At 34.3% G+C, this 20,285-nt stretch overlaps 2 protein-coding genes and 1 long non-coding RNA gene across 3 annotated transcripts in view; 2 read left to right on the top strand and 1 right to left on the bottom strand.

Annotated features, from left to right (window-relative positions):
* Positions 1–3,067: 3,067 nt before the first annotated feature.
* On the top strand, positions 3,068–5,681 carry LOC132706235 (asparagine synthetase domain-containing protein CG17486). The gene is made up of 5 exons (XM_060677451.1): positions 3,068–3,204; positions 3,260–4,106; positions 4,345–4,685; positions 4,772–5,013; positions 5,393–5,681. Exons 1-5 carry the CDS (start codon positions 3,145–3,147, stop codon positions 5,586–5,588), a joined length of 1,686 nt encoding a protein of 561 aa, XP_060533434.1. The 5' UTR covers positions 3,068–3,144; the 3' UTR covers positions 5,589–5,681.
* Positions 5,682–7,253: 1,572 nt separating this feature from the next.
* Positions 7,254–20,285, top strand: part of LOC132698681 (protein C-ets-1) — a 185,857-nt gene continuing 172,825 nt past the window's right edge. The window contains exons 1-2 of the mRNA XM_060664876.1: positions 7,254–7,467; positions 17,433–17,558. Of these exons, the coding sequence (XP_060520859.1) occupies positions 17,433–17,558 (126 nt within the window). The 5' untranslated portion in view covers positions 7,254–7,467. The remainder of the gene's footprint in view (positions 7,468–17,432; positions 17,559–20,285) is intronic.
* Positions 9,672–10,802, bottom strand: LOC132698705 (uncharacterized). Its single transcript, XR_009618405.1, has 3 exons — positions 10,767–10,802; positions 10,324–10,554; positions 9,672–9,897 (listed from the first exon to the last, which is right to left on the bottom strand). It is a non-coding gene; the product is annotated as an uncharacterized LOC132698705 (long non-coding RNA).

Below are 20,285 nucleotides of genomic sequence, written 5' to 3'. Positions count from 1 at the left end.
TTCGCCGTATTTGCTGCCTATGGACAGCACAACACCTAAGTATTGCTTCGTTAACGACTACAGGACTCAAATCCCAGCCAGAGAAGACTGGGAAAATGGGCCACCAATCATGGTATGGCTCAAAAACTCAAGGAGTAGGAGCCGGAATATCCGAACCCAGGACGAAAAGGAAAATCTCTATTCCAATGGGTAAGCTAGCAACAGTATTCCAACTAGAACACTGTGGAAGAGAAATAAAAGCTAGGAAGATCCGTAACAAATCAATGGCAATTTACACAGATAGTCAAGCGGCTATAAAGGCCCTGCAATCTAATAAAATAACATCCAAGTTAGTTCTGGACTGCCATAAGGCATTAAACGAAATAGCAAGCCAGAACAAAGTTACTCTATCATAGGTACCGGGGCACGGAGGGCATAAAGGTAATGAAGGCCCAGACGACGCAGCCCGCGAAGGGTCGTCAATGCGCCTGATTGGACCAGAACCCTTTTGTGGGGTGGCCAAACCCGTTGCAAAAACAGCCATCAGGGATTGGATGGACCGAGAATCCCGACGATGGTGGAGGGACATGCCGGGACAAAGACAGGACAAGGAATTCCTAAGGGGTAGGTCTGCTGACGGGTCACTGCAGGCTTAAGAGACATCTAAGCCTAATGGAAGTGGAAGGAAACACAGAATGTAGATTCTGTCAGGAAGAGTAGGAAACAGCCGCACACATACTGTGCCACTGAGAAGGCCTAGTGAGAGTGAGTTTCCATCTGCTAGGCTATACCAAACCAGAGGCAGAGAGCTATACGAGGGACTCATTATCGAAGTTGTGGAGTCTGGTTAGAGAGACGAACCTGGATAAAGCTCTATAGCTATGGAGAGAGTCACAATAGATCCTCTGGGTCGCAGTGACGGACAAGCTGACTGCTAGCTCTCCCAACTGTTAATCTTAATCTTAAGCCATATTATATCTTGATCACTTTCATCTACACACTCGAGAAAATCTCAGCATCGCTTCTTTTTTCCTCGCTGAAATGGGATTATTCACAATTTTGCAAACAGTTGATGTTGGAATTTTCGTCAATGTGTCCGTTTCTTCTAAAAATGCTTGCTTGCTTGCACCACGTTCAAGAGAGTCAAATAAACAGTGTTTATAACTTCCTCAGTCTCAATAGAATAGTGTTTTCTACATTTGGGCGGGAGCATCTCCTGAGATGCACTAGACTTGCACATATTTTGCATAATTCGCACACGATTCAACACACGCTGTATTACACAGGAAATAAGAATGATTACTAATAAACTTAAACTAAGTAGTATACCAAACCAAAGAATATTAAACACAGGTAGGTATAAAATTATTTCCTATTACGGACCACAATTTTGCCTGAATTTAAATTTCGAAACTTTAGGTTCAATTCAATTCAATTATGCGTTTCACAAAAAATGTTGGGCTCGACTCCTAGGATCATTCGCCCATTGCCGACTTCCGTCGAGGATCTTCGCTTTTGATCATTGACCAACACGTACAAAGAAGACATATAACCAATATTTGCTCAACTAGCAAAAAAACAAATTTGACCGATACCAAAAAAAACCGACACCCCCCGCTTCCGCCAAGGACCATCCGGGCCCATCCGGCCTCCATACCGGCGTGAACGGGGAAAAACGAAGGGATCGGCGACGATTATCACTTTACAACGTTCACAAAACACTGACAACACTAAATCCACTCAGTGGAGACCGATTTCAAAATTTTTGGACGATTACAAAGGATTCTGTAGGGAACGAACGGAGGTTAAACCGCCGCGTGCAATGTTCCACCACAGAATCCACCCTTGGATAATCTCATTCAATTCATTTCAATTCAATTATGCGTTTCACAAAAAAATGTTGGGCTCGACTGCTAGGATCATTCGCCCATTGCCGACTTCCGTCGAGGATTTTCGCTTCTGGTCAATGACCACCACGTACAAAGAAGAAGAATAACCAATAATTTGCTCAGCTAGCAAAAAACGATTCTGACCGATACCAAAAAATCGGCTTCCCCCCGCTTCCACCACGGACCATCCGGGCCCATCCGGCCTCCATACCGGCGTGAACAGGGAAAAACGACGGGGCCGACGACGATTATCACTTTAAAACATGCACTGAACACTAAAAACACTAAGTCCACACAGTGGAAACCGATATCAAACTTTTGACGAATACAAGGGATTCTGTTGGGAGCGAACGGAGGTTAAACCGCCGCGTGCAATGCTCCACTACAGAATCCGATAATCTCATTCAATTCAATTCAATGATGCGTTTCACAGATAGCTGTTGGGCACGACTACCAGGATCATTCGCCCATTGCCGACTTCCGTCGAGGATTCTATAATCTCATTCAAAAGCAATTGGTCTTTCTTTCTTCTTTACTTCTAATGGCCACGACTACATAAGGTCATTCGGCCAGCTTACACAATTGTGAACATTATTCAAATATCCTAAAGAATGCCTTCTTAAGAGAAGAATCTGGACCAATCCATCATCCTCCGGATTTTTTACATATACAAAATGGAATTTCAACAAAAAAATGGTTCTTTGACCGATTACAAAAAACGACCTCCTCCGCTCCCCCCGCGGACCATCCGGGTCCATCCGGCCACCATACCGGCGTGAACAGGAAAAAACGACGGAGCCAATCACGATTATAACTTTAAAACATTCACTGAACACTAAAAACACTAAAACAACACTGTGGATACCGATTTCAAAGTTTTTGGGGACGATTACAAAGGATTCGGTTGGGAACGAACAGAGGTTATACCGATTTCAAAGTTTTTGGGGACGATTACAAAGGATTCGGTTGGGAACGAACAGAGGTTAAACCTCCGAGTGCAATGCTCCACCACAGAATCCAAGCAAAAGGTCACTTTCTTATATGTATGAACAGACCATAACCCAATTGACTTTTGCCTTATTTTATTTTGACGATGGGCAGTAACCAGTCTGTAACCGTTGGCAGATCAGTGCAACCATCGAATGACGGTTACAAGTGAAAAAATCTTTATTTGAACGTTGAGATTCTTATTCTGTAAAGTGACTTTCCATTCGTTATCGATGGTATGACCCATATTCTTTGAAAATAACCTTACTTATTGGGTTTAACGAGTGAAATGTGTGGAATATTTTGTTTAATACAAGAAAATGATATTGAGCAAGACTTATTGAAAGTGGTAATTAAAATATTTTATTAGGTTTGCTTTGCTTTAAAAATTTATTAATTTTCAGTTCAAGAAATTCCAACAAAATATTGAAAATCGAGGACCGGACAGTTCTAACTGTAAAGTTTATACTTGGGGCACACATAAAATATGTTTTGCAGTGAGCGTGTTATGGTTGCAAGGAAACAACTTAACAGAACAACCCTTAGAGGATCATTCTTCGGCATTTATTTATAACGGAGATATTTTTCAAGGTTTAGAAAATAATTTAGAGACTGGTTGTGGAGATTCTAAATTATTATTCAAGTTAATCAAGAAATGCATTCCGTCAGATATTAAAGAGATGCGTAAAATTCAAGGCCCATATGCTTTTGTCTTTCACAAGAGGCATGCAAATCAAATTTATTTTGGGCGAGATGTTTATGGAAGAAGAAGTCTACTTGTTGGGAAAAGCCAAAAAAATAATAGCCTAATTTTGTGCAGTGTTGCTAGAAGGAACACAGAATTTGATTTTATTGAAGTACCCGCAATAGGTGTATTTTGTTTAGATCTTGTAACAAAAAGCATTAAAGTTTTCCCTTGGTCTTATGAAAGTAGAGATGTTGAAAATAGACTGAAAAATCTTGAATTGTTCCTCAACACAAAAATACATGTAGAACAACAAGTGGAGGTTATAAATTATCCCTTGGAACAAGAAAATGAAACATTGGCTTTATTGAAAAGTCTCCAGTACTCCAACTCTTTATTTGAAATGCTTTTACATGATAAAATGTGGTTAGAAAATGTGAAACATTTGGGTACTTTACTGCAAACCGCAATTCAAAGAAGGATTGAAACTCAACCTAAGTTTTGCAAACATTGTATTGTCACTAAAAATTATTGCGTTCATGCCACAACTGGCGTTTTATTTTCTGGTATGTGGTGGTTTGTATAAATTGTATACAATCATTAAAGTTATTATTCCCTTGAAATGATTTAGTTCAATTCTCCATTGTAATTATTTTCTATTCATTTATGTAGAATTATAAAATATATATATCTGATGTAGGGCATTAAAAACTTTATGGTAGTTATTGCGCAAACAACATATCTTTAGTCAATTTTAGTAATGTTAATTTTCTTAGTATGATTATCTGAAAATTTGGATTGTAGGTGGTGTTGATTGTGCTGTTCTGAGCCTACTGTGTAATGAGTTGGTTGAATTCAGACGACCTATAGACTTGATAAATGTCTCGTTTGATGAAGCTAATAATTTCCAATCGCCAGATAGGTTAACAGGACTAGAAACACTGGAAGAATTAAAGAAGTGTTGTCCTAATAGAATATGGAACTTTGTCGAGGTGAATGTAGATAAACAGGTACTAAATAAAGAACGAAATATGCATATAGCAGATCTGGTATATCCACTTAACACAGTATTAGATGATAGCCTTGGATGCGCATTATGGTTTGCCAGCAGAGGAATATCAGAGAATTACACTTCTCCATGTAGAGTAGGTAATAATTTTGGCTTGTTTCTTTACCTAGTTTGTAGTGTCAATAATTATTGTCATAATATATTGTTTTTGCAAATTTTTAGGTTCTCTTGGTGGGTATGGGAGCCGATGAACTTTTCGGGGGTTATACCAAACATCGTGTGGCATTCAAAAGAAATTCATGGCAAGGGCTTAAAAAATGTTTAGAAGAAGACTGGAGCAATTTGCCATACCGAAATCTGGGTAGGGATGACAGGGTTGTTTCTGATCATGGCAGGCAACTAAGGACTCCTTATTTGGATGAGAATGTTGTGCAATTTGTCCGAAATTTAATGTGTTGGGAAAAGTAAGAATATTTAAAAAATTTAATCATATTTATAGAAAACATTTAACCACTTCAGTTTAATTACAAATTTAATTCAATATTGGTATTTTATATGTGACACATATTAAATGTACATTTTATCTTCTGAGATAAGCATTTTACATCTAGCTTGATGATTTTATATTCAGTTCTATTATCTTGTAATGGTATATAATTTTTTTTTATATAAAAAAGATATTTAAATTAAATTAAATTTATTTTGCTTATTGTTTAAAAATTTACAGTTTTGTTTAAGAGATAAGTAGCAATTCTTGTATTACAATGGACGTATTAGTGTTTTTGTTTTGTACGATTTTACTTATTTTATTTTATAATCTGATCTATTGTTTTTTTGTTTTAGAACTTTTCCTTCAGAAGCTTTGTCTCAAGGCAAAGGAGAAAAAATCCTACTAAGGACATTAGCTTATTATTTGGGCTTAAAGAATACTGCATTTTTCAAAAAAAGGGCATTGCAGTTTGGCTCACGAATAGCAAATCCAAAGGAAAATGCTCATGAGGTGTCTCCTAGGTTAATCGGGGTAACCCCGGCAAAGTAAAAGTGAAAAATAAAACAGCTTTGTGAATAATTGCAAATTTTACAAAACAAATTTGTGACTTTGCTGTATATCTTATGCTCTGTTTGTACTGAGTTGTAAACAGTAAAAAATATATATAAAAATTAAATATTTTACTGTTCATAATGTGGTAACAATATTATGTTGAATTCCCATAAACATTTTTATAAGCCCTTCCTTCCTTGGAATCAGTCTGTGAAATTTGCTTCATACAAATAAAAATTGAGTATGACAGCAATAATAATCTCTTAAAATATTAGTTTAACAGCAGCTGACCTTAATAAAAATCTTTCTTAATGACTTCGTTTTAAACTAAAAAGTTCTTGTCTCGTATTTAATAATAGTAATAATAATTAATCTTTTTATTTTGGCAAAAGTGGGTAACAAAATTAAGGCCGAAACCAAATCTGTACTTGGCAAGCCGAAAATTCTAAACATCTTTCAGTACATACAAAGAGTACAATATGAAATTCTTTGATAATTATTCAAAAAAACCAAGCAGGAAAAAAGCAAGTCAGATTGATCACATTGTCTTTGACACTGTTAGAATAATAAATAGGTAGGTGGTACGTCATTTTAAATTGATATTGATTGTAAATATCGGAAATATAACTTCTTAATTACTTCATATTTTGGAAGATCTTTTTTCCGTTTGCAGATGTTGTGTGCAAGTAAAAAGTTTGTAAAATCCATAAAAAAAAATGCTTTTAGTTTACCTTGCCTATAATGTTATATATGTTAATTGGTTATGATGGAATCGGTGTTAGGAGCAATCCCTTGAAATTATAGAGGTAATATGAAAAACAGGTTCATAAACCCTATTGGAGTGGAATACTAGTAAATTCTTGAAAAAAAAAACATTGTTACATTTCCAATTTTACTTTATTAGCGGCAAAGCTCTTTTTGCTACAGCTTCCGATTATACAAAATTTTCACTGTAATAGATCTTTATAGGTCTCATCCATTGCGATTAATGGGTAGATTGCTGGCAAAATAAGTCAACTATTGGAATGCAAAAGTTTAGTAATTTCTTCTAGGTTCAAACTAAGACTGCATTTTCGAAGACGTAAATTATTTTACTTATAGGTACACTACATAAAAAAACGTCTGTTTATATTAAGTTTGATCAGATGTATCTACGTTATAATATTAAATTGTTGAATAAAAGAGCTATAAAATACCCCCAGCTGCATATATATTTTTTTTAATCCAAAATATTTAAAACCAATAGTGATTCTAATAGGTCATTAGCCCGATTCGACTCCGAATCCTCTGTTCCTCTGTATACACTGCACACATCGTTTAGGACAAACGTTACACAAATTCATTCATAATTTTAGCTCCCCCTCTCTTCCCATTCAAAAATAATTGTCGTGGATAAACGCTAAGAGGTATCTACAAAAAAATTGCGATCACTGTCGAAGCGAATTTTTGTTAACGAATTTCATTAAAAATATTTTATAGGCACCTAATTATTATTCCTTGTAATTGAAATACAAACATCTCCCATTCAATTACACATGATGTAGTTCTACTTGAGTATGTAGTCTAAAGTTAGCTCCGAACGTGACGCGAACCAATCGCAGTGGCGGTCTGGCCCCACCATGTGTTTCATTCATTAGTTATCGCTTGAACAACTGGGTGTCTGTGTTGGTTGCCCGGCCGTCTCCCGATTTTTTACTTGTCGAACGGTTTTCAAATTACAATTTTGACGTTGTGTGGTGTTTTCGTGAGTGACTTTCGTGTTCTTATGCAATTTTTGCTGCTTGTTTCCGTCGCGATTAAAACGTAAACCGAATATAAGCCGCTTGCAACAAGTGGGAATTGTTTTCAGTGCGCCTGGAATACTTTGCCTGTTAAGGTTAGGTTAATATATTCCAAGTTGTTTACATGTAAATCCACAAAGTATTTTTGAAATAGATCGGTGTTACTGATGCTTATATGGGTGTTACTAATCCCGTGCATAAAATTAGATTATCAGAACGCAATAATTCCCTGAATCGTTTGTTTATTTTTACTCGTCAAGATGCTTGCAACTTGTCGCATTTTAAAGAACGCTTTTAATGTTTGAGAAGTGGGTTTAAAATTAGCATTACACACACCGACTTGCATCTTGTGTGGGTTTCTACATATTTTATTATGTCATTTTAGAGATAGTTAAGTGTTTATACTGGGTGGCTTGCAAAATCTGTGACAATTTATTTAATTCAAAGTCTGGACGTCCCTACTTTGTCCGTTTCCCGAAGTAAACAATCGACGTGTGATAGATGTATAGCGGAGGTAGGTTTCAAAATACCATTGGCTCGACTTTAGTTATTTGTGTAAAAGGGTTTTAAAATTTTGTTGTAAAGTTCCCACCGAAAAATAAACCGCGATCAAAAATCTGTACATTAATTCGTAGCCATGCGTCTAAATTTTCAATTTTAGACAACTAATTCCTCTAGTATCCATCAATTTCCTTATACCCCAAATACCTACTCATTCCATTACTTATACCTGTATTATGCTCTAATTCCCTAACTAATACCTCTAATTAGAATAAAAGTTTATTTAAAAAGAAAGCATAGATATATAAAAATATTGAAAATTCGTGGCGTAGGATGAATATTAGGTAATTCTTGCACTTCGAACTCTAGAACAGTTTCCGAAATTGAAAGGTTTGTGATAAGTAGAATAAATGGAAAGGTACCCAATTAACAGCACTAGTTCGTCACTAGACTTTGGTTCAAATAACTTGTTTATTTTTATACAAAACTTTAATTCAAATATTTAAATAACACTTAAAGCAAAAATTAAAAGTTTGTTATGAGGAAGAAAAACTATAAAGAAATCTTAATCCATCGTAGTAATTCAAACAAATTGAAGTTTTTGGAACAAGCGTGCGCTAATAATTATTATATTGTTCTAAATGCCTAAATTCTAGACCCGTACCTAGAGCAACAAGCTTCAAGAAATCATTTTAGAATAAATAACCCTATAAGCGTATTAATTTACAATGCAGTAAATTCTGGAATGAATTTGACCCTAAAAGAAGTTTTTTTTATTATTATTACAAATTCCACTAATAACTAACCATTACTAATTCTAGTAATATCACGACTAATACCACTAATTTCTCGACTAGTGCCACTAATTTCCAAGATTTGTACATCAAACTTCTTTGGTTTACCCCTCGCCCCTTTATAGTATCACTTCCTATGAAGATACTAAGTTTCAGTATATGAAATTGAAGTAGATATGTACCGAATTTTATCTAAGCTAGAATATGGAAAAAAGATCGACGTTTCATTTCGACACACCTCGTAAACTACTGATTGAGCTTGGAATCATTGTTATTGATTGTTATTGCTTTGCGTCCTAGGCCCTTTATTCCGGACCATATTCTCTCCACAAAGCACTTGTACGAGTAGATAAGCGGGTTAGAACACAAAACTCTTCAAAAATCTTTTAAACGGGATTAACTATCTCGTTTTAATTTTAACATTGACATAATCCTGTTCTTATTTTCCTTTTAATTTTATACAACGATATCTACATCGAGATTTGTATCTATAGCTACTTGAAAAATTCGTATTCAGTGACAAAATCGTTTACACATTTCTGAAGTGCTACGACGCTGCGATGAAAGTTTATTATTCTTTTTATTGTGGTTGAAGAACAACGAGTGAGCTTAAGTAAACGTAGTAAAACGAGGTAAAATATTTGGGTAAAAGTTCGGATACAAGCCCCTTGGGTGCTTGTAAATTACAGCGTACTGGAAATTTTAAAAAGAAAACCTTTTTGTTTCACACCACATTGCTTACCTCTTTGCACTGTGTTACGCAGAACTGAACTATTATGCATTTGAGAATGCTAACAGCTAAAGCAAATTTATATATTTCTTTGGATTTTATATTTCTTTAAAAGTGTATCCTTTTTCGTATAGCGGTAAGAGTATTCTAGACCAAGATCGACAAATTTGATCCAGATCCTGGGTTTTTAAGTTTTTATTTTCCTAATTAAAAAGAAAATATTTTAGAATTTAATTTTAAACTAGCTTTAGAGGAAATTAGGTCACCTGTTTTTTCTATAGAATCGAAGGTGGTAGAATGGTGGTATTGAGATGCTGCTTGTTGTCTTACAAGAATTGTACCAGCACTAACACATTTAGTAAACGTTTGTATTGAAACTTCCACGTTTCCCGAGTTTTGGAGTACCCAAAATTAATTCACCAAAGGAACTGAAAGATCTGCGCCCGATCAGCATGTTTCCTACGTTATTTAAAGTTTTCCCACGTGAACTAAACGAACAACTGAAACAAACATCTAGATGATATTGCGGGTTTGCCTGCAGCCTTGTTAAAGGTGACCAACGATATTTTTGCTGCTGCAAAACGTGGCCAATTAGCTATCCTATTGATTTTCTATTACATTTTTTACTCCTTTCTGTTTGTTGTTGAACTTTAAATATTTCTAGAGGTACCCAAAGTAGTTAACATAAATAATTATCGTAATTATCTTACGTGGGCCACTTTTTGCTTGACCTTTTTGGCAGTAGATAATGAAATATTTTTACTGTAAATTAAAAAAAAAACATTTCTAACAAACTTAAAGCACCACAATGTATATTTCTACGAAAGCAGGAAAATTGGAATTATGCAAGTCGACTTTGAAACACTGTGTATATTCATACTATTTATGTATTTTGCTTGGTGCCATCAGCCTTACTATATACCTACCTAAAGCGATACTGTGCATTCATAAGTTGTCACGTATATGCGTTTGCAAGGCCTTTATCGTTTTATTTATCACTTGGGTGTTTCAGTAGTCACTTGAGTGCTGAGGAAGTTACATCAGTGTAATATATAACTACTTTATTGTTGTTGGTTCTGTTGGTAAAGGACTGTCATTTTGTTTCTTTACTATGATCCCTTACGACGCGCGAGACTTACGATTATGATTTTTCATAGCTGAAAAAAAGGAAAAAAATGATATAATATATTTTTTATACCTTAAGAAGATGAAGTTGAAAATTTTATTATTCTTTTGATTTTGATTACTCCGAGAACTTTATCCAGCTTATAGGAACACTGCATTCGAAAATTTGTGCAGAATTCTCTATTGATGGGAGATGCAAAAAGGTTAGAAAAACTTGCCCAAATAAAAATAAATCGCATCAGACCTTTAAAAAGATGTTCTTAATTATCGAAACCATTTTACTCTACTCGACTCTACATGATTGGCAGCCAAAATTCCCTATGAATTGGAATGGGAATTTGTGTAATCTTGTTATCTCTTACCGAGATAATAGCTGGAATAGATAAATTTGAAGAACCCATTATATAATTTATATAGCTAGAACCTATTATAAAATAGTTCTGTTGTTCTAGAATATTATGTTATTAAGTTGAATCGACAATCAATCATTTTTTTATATTTCTTCTCTCTAAATATATTTGGAATGGTTATTTAATAGGAAAACTATTTGAATAATAAAGTAATATGGAAGTCAAACTACGCATTCCGATTGAACATCGGGATATAATCATTCCTAAATTTTTGTCAAACCTTTTGAATTTGCATTTTTACGGTTGTTGGGGGCTTAAACGTGTTGAATTATTTAAAAATAATTTTGTTGAAGGCCTCTCTGTGGTAATACAGGTACATTTTCGGGTCGTTGATGTCTAAGCTGGCGCCACAGGCAAATAAATAAGGTTGAGCCAGGGGTATATATATATAAACACTTCAAAGTACCGATACTTTATGACCGGCTTTTAATTTATTGTGAAGCACCTTAAGGGTTGGTTAGTAAACAGTCATAAGAAAATAGGAAACACTTATCAATACCGCAAAATTAATATTGTTTATTTATTCACGTTGCTCACGTAAATATAATTTAATAGTTGTCTCCAATTGTGATATTTTATAGCAAATCATGCATATCTTCTCAAGTTTGGTTAGTCCACATTTATATTTGCTTACTAGGGCGTATTAATCATCAGTATAACTATTATTATCCAAGAAAGTGCAAGGAAGTTCAAGTTCAGTTGTTCCTATGGTCTGAAGAAATATAATTTAATAGTTGTCTCCAATTGTGATATTTTATAGCAAATCATGCATATCTTCTCAAGTTTGGTTAGTCCACATTTATATTTGCTTACTAGGGCGTATTAATCATCAGTATAACTATTATTATCCAAGAAAGTGCAAGGAAGTTCAAGTTCAGTTGTTCCTATGGTCTGAAGAAATATTTCACAGTGTCCTGCACGAATCAGTTTTGATTCTTATGTAATGTTATTGCAGGGCATTCTTCCAAGTACATGTACTTTGCTGCATTATTTTTTTGATCTGTAGTGTAAATTAATTATTTTATAGGTATCTTTATATATAGGTATTTAATATTTTATATTTAATATTCTTCCTCTTTTATTTTATTTTTATTTATTTATTTTTTAATAAAAAATGAAGTCCTATGGCCATTAAGAAAATCACTACAGAAACATCTACAAAGTAATAATACTGTAAATTTTTTTGAGCTTGAAATTTTCTTCTGAAGGTATTTTCGGACTCTTGTTTATATAACCAAACTAATGTTATTTTAAATTTTCTATTAACACTAGAAATTAGCAGAACATTTTTAAACGCCCTGTAAAAAATAGCAATCGTTCTTCTGAAAATAACTTTGAAAATAATAAAACTTAATACTATATAGAAAATATTGAAGAAAATTTGTCATCAGAATGAATCGTAATTTTCACATGATGGTAATAATAATGGTTATTTATTGTTAATCAGATATACCTTGGGATATGTTATACAAGTAATAAGTGGCTACAATGAATAAGCTGTATTACTACACAATTAAATCTTTACAATAGAACTTGTATTATGCAACATCGAGTTGCCTGGATAGATACTTGGACACGGTTTAAGGCTTATTTCAAAATTTTGACGCAGATTAGATTAGATAATTTCAATTCGAAAAAAGTTTAAAATAAAGTAGACAAAAAAATGAAACAACAAAGTAGAGAGTGTACAGTATAACCCGCTGGTAGATATAAAAACCTAATGAAGCGAATTCAACTTTCCTATTATCAAGTGAACTACGTATTATTGATTCCTTAAATCTCTGGAAAAATCTAGACCTATGTATAATGTTCTACAGTCTACAGACAGGGACTGGTCAATTGACCACTTTTCAATTGACTGGTAAAAAAATATTTTAAATAACATCTTGCAAATTGTAGGGTGTTATCTATCATTATTTAATAATAATAATAATAATAATAGAATTATTATGCGTTTATTGTTATTGTTGTTATTATTATCCCAATAATAACATCGACTCCATTTGGCTCCCAGGACGGCGTAACCAACAATGTAAATAAATATAAATTCCATGGTATTTTTGAAACTATTTTTATCAATTGACCGGTCAATTGATACAAAAAAATTTGATCGATCAAGTCCACAACCCTATCTACAGCTATCTCCCTAGCAGTGTTTAATCGTTCTTGGGATCTTTAATATTCACATTAAGGAACACTCTTTTCTTAACGGTGTGTAAATAGTGAAAGGGATAATAATAAAAACTTCATATAAACGTATGTCCTTTTATGCATATTATCCAGAGAAAATATTCTTTCTCCAAAAATATGCGATACAGATGGCGAACGACTATGTGTCAAAAGTTAAGATATAAGTTGATACGAATTTTCTTAAAATGTATCCTTCAGTACTGTCATAACAACAAAGAACACTATATACATATTGTGTGACCAGGGCATTAAGGCATATATCGATCTATCTCTTATGCAGGATGCAGCAGGATGAAAATTATCGTCGAATCGAAAAACAAGAATAAAATTTACCGTCACATGCGAGATTTAAAAGTAGGTTATTCGGCAGAGATGTTGAAATAAATTGCAATAGAACGTTCGTCGGACAGCTTAGAAATGCAACGAGTCGGGATGTTTTATTCATATTAAATTTTGCATTATGCACCCAAAAGCGGATATTTTTACCTAAAGTGGTGATAGACAATAATTCACAAACGACACGTACGTTATAAATCAAATTGGTTCAATGGTGTTTTTATCGAATTTCGATAAAAATTTCCATTGAGTGTCAGGTATACCTATTCAATTTCTCGTCAAAATTATCTCAATCCTCGCGAGCACGTTTTGAAGGGTAAGCACAATGTTTGTCTGAGAAAATATTTGCACGTGAATCGGATGTTGAATTTTAGTGATCTTGATCAATTGCCAATGTTATATTGGGCAGCAAATTTTTAGGGGCGGTAACATATGGGTCTTGAGAATTTTGTGTCAAGATCGAATGGATAACTCCTCATTTTCACAGGAAACAATGGTTTTGAAATGCTTTTCTTTGCAAAAATCGCTAATAATAATAATAATACTTAACTACTTAACTATACATTCGCAGAACGACAAGGAATGCAAAATTTGTAGTATAGATCTAGCTGAAGTTCAGATAAAAATCTGCACATTGGGTGAGTTTTTAATATCGGAGGACAGCGCATTGAATAGTCTCAGGCCATCATTGAAAAGACTTTTTTGCATATGCGTTGTTCTGGTTGACTAAATATCGAAGTTGTTTTTAGATTTGATATTATAAGCATGTTTCATGCACCTTGGAATTAAATATTCCTTTAAGTATGGGGGTAGCAATTGCTGTTGAATCTTGAAAATCAATACAATGTTAGATATTTCAATAGTCTGGAACTTAGAGAGTCAACTAAGCGATTCAAGCATAAGACGCGCAGGAGTGTATCGGGAACAAGATAAAATAGTTCGCATTGCTTTGTTTTGCGTCTGACTTGTTACAAAATATTAGAAGTGAATTGCAATAAGCAAAATGTGGGTATACTATAGTAATGAATATAAGAAGTCGAGTCCAAGGGCTAAGATCTGGAGAGACTGAAAAAACCTATCTTCTTGCCAATCTTTGCACACATGAAATCAACATGCTTGGAGAAATTAAGTTACGAATCAAACATTACGCCTAGATATTTCATTTGATTAGTATGCTCCACTCAATGTAGATTGGATAATAACATTCCAGGAATAATTTGCAGTTGTATTTAGTACCAAATATCATGTATTTAGTCTTAGTTACGTTTAATTTTAATTTATTGATGCAAAGCCAGTTATGCAAAAAGCTAAGTTCGAAATTTATTGTTTCAGCAAGTTGATTGAAATTCTTTCCTGATACTGACAGAAGTGTGTCATCCGCGAAAAGACTCACAAAAGAATTTTTCACAATTTGATCAATGACATCAATGTATAACACGAATAGTAGGGGCCCTATAACACTACCTCGGGGTACGCCTATCTTGCTGCTAATCTCCCGTGAGACGAAGCCATTCACCTTAGTCACGTGAGCCCGATCGCAAAGATAGTCCCTAAACCACAATAGACAAATCTCCATCACACCATACTTCTGAAGTTTCTCAATAAGCCGTTTTCGGTCAATGGTCTTGAAAGCCCTCTGTAAATCAATAAATACACTAAGTATGACATTTCCTTCGTGAATGTCAGACCGCCACTAAGTATGACATTTCAGATGAGTGCTTCGTCCTAAAGCCCGATTGACCCTTGAAGATCATGTTGTACTGTTCGAGATACCTTCGAAGCTGATTGCAGACAACAGTCTCTAGTATTTTATCTATAACCGAAAGAAGATTAATGGGTCGGAATTCCTCAGGCTTAGTTGGTATCGGGACTTTAGATATCGGAACTATAACACTAGTGTTTAAAACCCTGGGGACTTTCCCTGTTGCCAGTGAAGTATTCACAAGGTGCAACAGCGGGTATCCAATCGCACGAAAAGTCAAAAATTTCGCATCGCAAATATCATCCGAGGTTGATTTATTATTAAGGTTCATGACACTCTTCTTTAGCTCACAAATATTTAATTTATCGAATCCAACTAACGTTTCGGAGCAATCTATGTGGGCGTTTTTAATTTGGATGTTGCAGATGGTATACTATCGGCAATATCAATGACACTCTTGGAATTAAAGGTGAGTTCTCCTCTACCTTTTGGTGGCCATTTTCAAAATCAATGTTATTCATATTAACTTGTTTGCTTTTTTTGTTCCCACACCAGTTCTTTTAAGGTTTTCCACATTTTGAGATTTTGAGGTTGTCCAAGAATTTTTGCCTGAGGTTCCAAGATGTGCGCTGTTAGATATTAAAATAAAACTGCCCCTGCGGAAATCCTTACATCGTAGGCTACATGTTTGCAATTAAGGGGATTGCGGTAATTTTTATCATTTTCTTTAGTGTTCAATTTTTTACGACTAAGTAAGTGTATCAAATTTTTCAAAGAAACTTCCATACTATAGTACTATTTAGAAATCTTCAGGATTCCTCCTGCGTCTGAAACTGAGTCAACTTCTTTAAGCCAACAGGATGATTAGCGAAAAGTCAGCAAATTTGATTTTTAAACAACCGACTCAGGAGGAGCCCAGAAGATTTGTAAGTAGTAAGTGTATGAAGGGCCCAAACAATAAATGTTCATAAAAGTACGTTTTTTAATTTTCATAATTTTTATATTTCGCTCTACAACTAGTCAAGATAGGAAAACAACCAAAAAAGGTGTATTTTTAGTGCCTTATTCAAAGTAAATCATAAAAACTGCACAAAAGTCTGTTAAGATATCTTCCGTGACAGCACTGGATGTGACAGTGTTAAGCTAGTTAAAGAGAAATTAAGTCTTTCCATCAAAATCAGGAAAAAAATATTCAACATATCTCTAAATGTATATATTCCATTGTGATTTTGGATAAGGCTAGTGGGGCGGAATTTTTTACGATGTTTGCGGGCAGCACGAAGGACAAATTGAACACTGTCAATCCCGTCTGTTATTTCACCTGCTTACGTTGCTCGGTTTGAGAAAATCTTTCGAAGTTTACTAAAAGTGTTGGAAATCGTCGCCAAAGAAAGGCTCTCGTTCGAGCCGAGCCCCGTTGAAATCGGATACGATATGGGTCCGCCCGAATTCTCTTGCAACAGGTGGTCTGCAGATACAAAATATACCTACTTGCTTACATCCATCGTCTTCTTTTGCGAACATATATGTTTTTTGTTCAGCAATTTTCTGATTAATCGATCTTGTATAATTCTTAGGAGATAACATAGGCAGTGCCTAGATAGGAGGGCAAAAGTTCGTTGTCATCGAGGTAACCAAGTATCAGTTCTGGTGTAGATTGCAAATTAATAATCTTAAGGCAAATGAAAACACCACTTAATGAGACCACTATATTTAAAAAACGCTTTTACCAGCTCACTGTATTTGGACTTTATACGTAAAAAGTTGAATATTGAAGCTACAAGTACAATTAGATATAAGTACATAGCTATATTTAGTAACAATAATTTAACAGTTTTATGCATATATTGACACGAAGAATCATGCTTATTAGTCCCGAAGAAGGCAAGGCATTTTCCGAAACGTCGACATAAAAAGAATGGGTTTTTTTAAAAATCCTTGTTTTATGATTTTTGTTATCGAATGTAAATAACAAATAAACCGTTTGCAAAACGTTAGGTATCAAACTAGCTTTTTTATAATGATCGTTTCAGTTTTGGTATTCTTAGATACAAAAGAACTGAGGTATTTATCTGATGTGGATGAACGTAAAACATTGCAAAGGATGGGTCGCAAATCGTCAGAAACTAAAGCTCAGAAATCCGTCGAAATGCTTGCTTATCTGGACAAGTAAATTTCCCCTATCCAACGATACTTAATGAATTAATTATATTCTGTACCAATTAGATAATGTATTTATTTTGGTTTTCATGACTTTTATTATTATTTTCAGATGGAATTGGAGTGTTACGACAACTCCTTCGACTACGGAATCGAGGACGAAAACTTTTACGATAATCCGCCTATCAAAAAGTTGAACCAGCGGAAAGTAACTTTCAACCCCCAGATTTATTCGAAGGTAATTTATACGAATATCAAAGTAATAGTAAGACAACTTTATCAGTAATAAGGATTTTTAATCTAAAAACAACAATTTTTCCTCAAGTTTCTAATTTTAAATCACTAATGTCGCGGCCACCACAGGCTCGCATTTAAGGTTCAGTGTTCTTTTTCAATGTTTTCGTTTGATTTGAAATTTGAAATTTGATAAAAAATTATACAGCTGCGATTTTGCAATAGGTCCTGGTTGATTTCTGTGCGCAGAATCCAAAAAAGCCCTCAGATTTTGTCCATCAGATCTAGTTTTGGAAATAGGTTATATTCATTATTTTATATTATTAACTTGTGTATATTTCAACGAAGGATCTCTAATCATTTTGGTTATTTGTGGGTAATTTAATTTTTGTTCATTTTGTTACCCTATAGATAGACAAAAGTGAAGAAACTGTACCTAGACATCTAAAAACTGTATTCGCTATTCTTAAAGGTGTTCTTTTCTCAGCACAACACGTGTATAGAGATCTTTAAAAAAGACGCCGCCATTACATGGGCACAATTTAAGAGGAATGGTCACAGAAGCAGTGCAAGTGGCAACGCAATAAATTTAATGTTAAGTTGCTCGGTGTATTGTTATCAATGTAGCTTTTGCAAAGCGACACAAAAACAAAAAAATGACGTAGTAATCCAGCAAACATTGATTTGATTTTCATTTGAAATAGGCTGACAGCCTCTAACTCAGATTCATACGCTGTGAAGTCAACTGGTTTCTTTTGAACATGTTGTCCGAACGCGTGAAACTTTCAAGTTATTTTCATCTTTAGGAAATAATACGCTTTTTCCTATTATTCCAATCGAAAGCAATAACAATATTAGCTTCGGTAAAACACCGAGCATGCGACCGATGAAGATAAAGCTGATGGACGGTTTTTTTTAAGGCGACGAGACATAAGGTGACTGAAGACCCTGCAGAGTACACGTTCATTCATTCGTACGAATTATCCCCACCGTTAAAAAAGTCAACTTCCTCTGTTGTTAGGTTGGTCGAGGCTTACGTACACTGCGTGTTGTATTACCGGTTTCCGCTACCGAATTAACCCACTCGGTTGAGTGCATTGATTGTCCCCTAATTAGAGGTACTCGGTGTCCGAGTCATTTAGAAGAAGTGACGATTTTAACGTATAGAAACGTTGTTTGATACCTGAGACATAGAGGAAGTGATTTAAAGAGCGGTTATAGAAACAGCTCCAGCAAGTTGCTAATATTCTATGAAAAGTATTACGTTCTTACACTCTGTGGCGCATAATGGATGGCCTATTAGAGGTATCTGGCTAATGGATCAAGGGATTTACTTTAAATTGTTCAGGAAGGTGCTCTATCTCTCTAAAATATGTTCAAATATGCACTATTGCCGCTTCTATATAAACGTGGCAACATTTTGCTTATTTTAAATGGCAAGAAATGAAGTAGATTTTGTTGGCTTCTCTATTATCTATATCTTGAGGAAATTTTAATGCTCTCGTGCTTTAATTAAACAGAAAGCCGAACTTTTCCAAACAGTTTCTGGAAGCGTTCAGTCATTCTTTTGATGGAACATACATAGAAACTAACAAAACCAAACTTTCATACAAAATCTTACCTTTAAAAAACCCTGAACTGTCTGCAAAAGTTCGGCTTTCTGTTTAAAGTACGGAACCATTGAGATTTCTTCAAGTATCCAAATTGCTAAAAAATCTAAGAAATCATTTTTTATAACGGTAAGACATAGGTATAGGAAAATCTGAACAAAATGTACTTTATTTTTTGCGTAGAGTCTAAAAATGAAATGATGTATAGTGGGTGCCAATTACACTAAGCAAAATGTTGCCGCGTTATAAAAAAGTGGCAACACTCCATACTTGAAAATATTTTAGAGTGATAGAGCACTTCCTCTTACATCACTATGTATAATTTAAAGTGAATCCGTGAACCCGGTATATACAGGGTTATTCGGGACTATAGGGCACGGTTTTCACAAAGTTTAGCTTCTGAGATATGGGAACTCCTATTATGGTTATTTTCTAAAATTACTTTGATACTATACAGTTTGTCACAAAGATGTTAAAAGCATCAAAGTTATAATTTTCTAATGTATCATTGCACTTTTGTATTCTAAAATCAAAATAGGTGTGTGTTTCATTCAAGGTTTTTGACAAATCTTAAGTTTTTTTACTAATTTGAGTTTGGTCAAAATGTAATCTAATTTTAATATCTCAAATACACAAGAAGTATTCAAATTATGTCAGCGAAAATTACAGTACAGCGTAACAATAGACCACATTTTATATCACAGTAATTCAAACTTTCAATATTGTACAGGGTGTCTAAAGTGTATCCCAATCTAATAACAACTTTAATATTTTTAAACTTACAAATGTACTTTTTCATTAGCTGTGTAAAGGCGTCCTGTAGTTAACTCTACGCATTTTCGTAGAATACGTAAAATTTCGGTTTTTGGTAACATTTGGTATTGTCCGAGGTGGTTTCTGAATTACGGTTTTTTGCATTTAGTGACCTTTGGTACTTACAAATATCAGATTATTCTTTGGCTCTCAGCTTTGTCTTATTTTATTTGTTTTTTAATTGTTCAAATTTGATTATTATTGTTGGGGTGTTGTTTTGTCCTAATTTGCTTTGCTTTAAAAATGTCATCAAAGTACAAGTGTTTCTTCAGTTTCATGTTATCTTTATAGTTAGTTTTGATTATTTA

This window comes from Cylas formicarius, unplaced genomic scaffold (genome assembly GCF_029955315.1).
Source record: "Cylas formicarius isolate icCylForm1 unplaced genomic scaffold, icCylForm1.1 PGA_scaffold_10__41_contigs__length_53128322, whole genome shotgun sequence".
In the NCBI taxonomy this organism is placed as follows: Eukaryota; Metazoa; Arthropoda; class Insecta; order Coleoptera; family Brentidae; genus Cylas; species Cylas formicarius.
The sequence above is the reverse complement of the archived record's forward strand: the minus strand, read 5'-3'. Positions and strand labels throughout refer to the sequence as shown.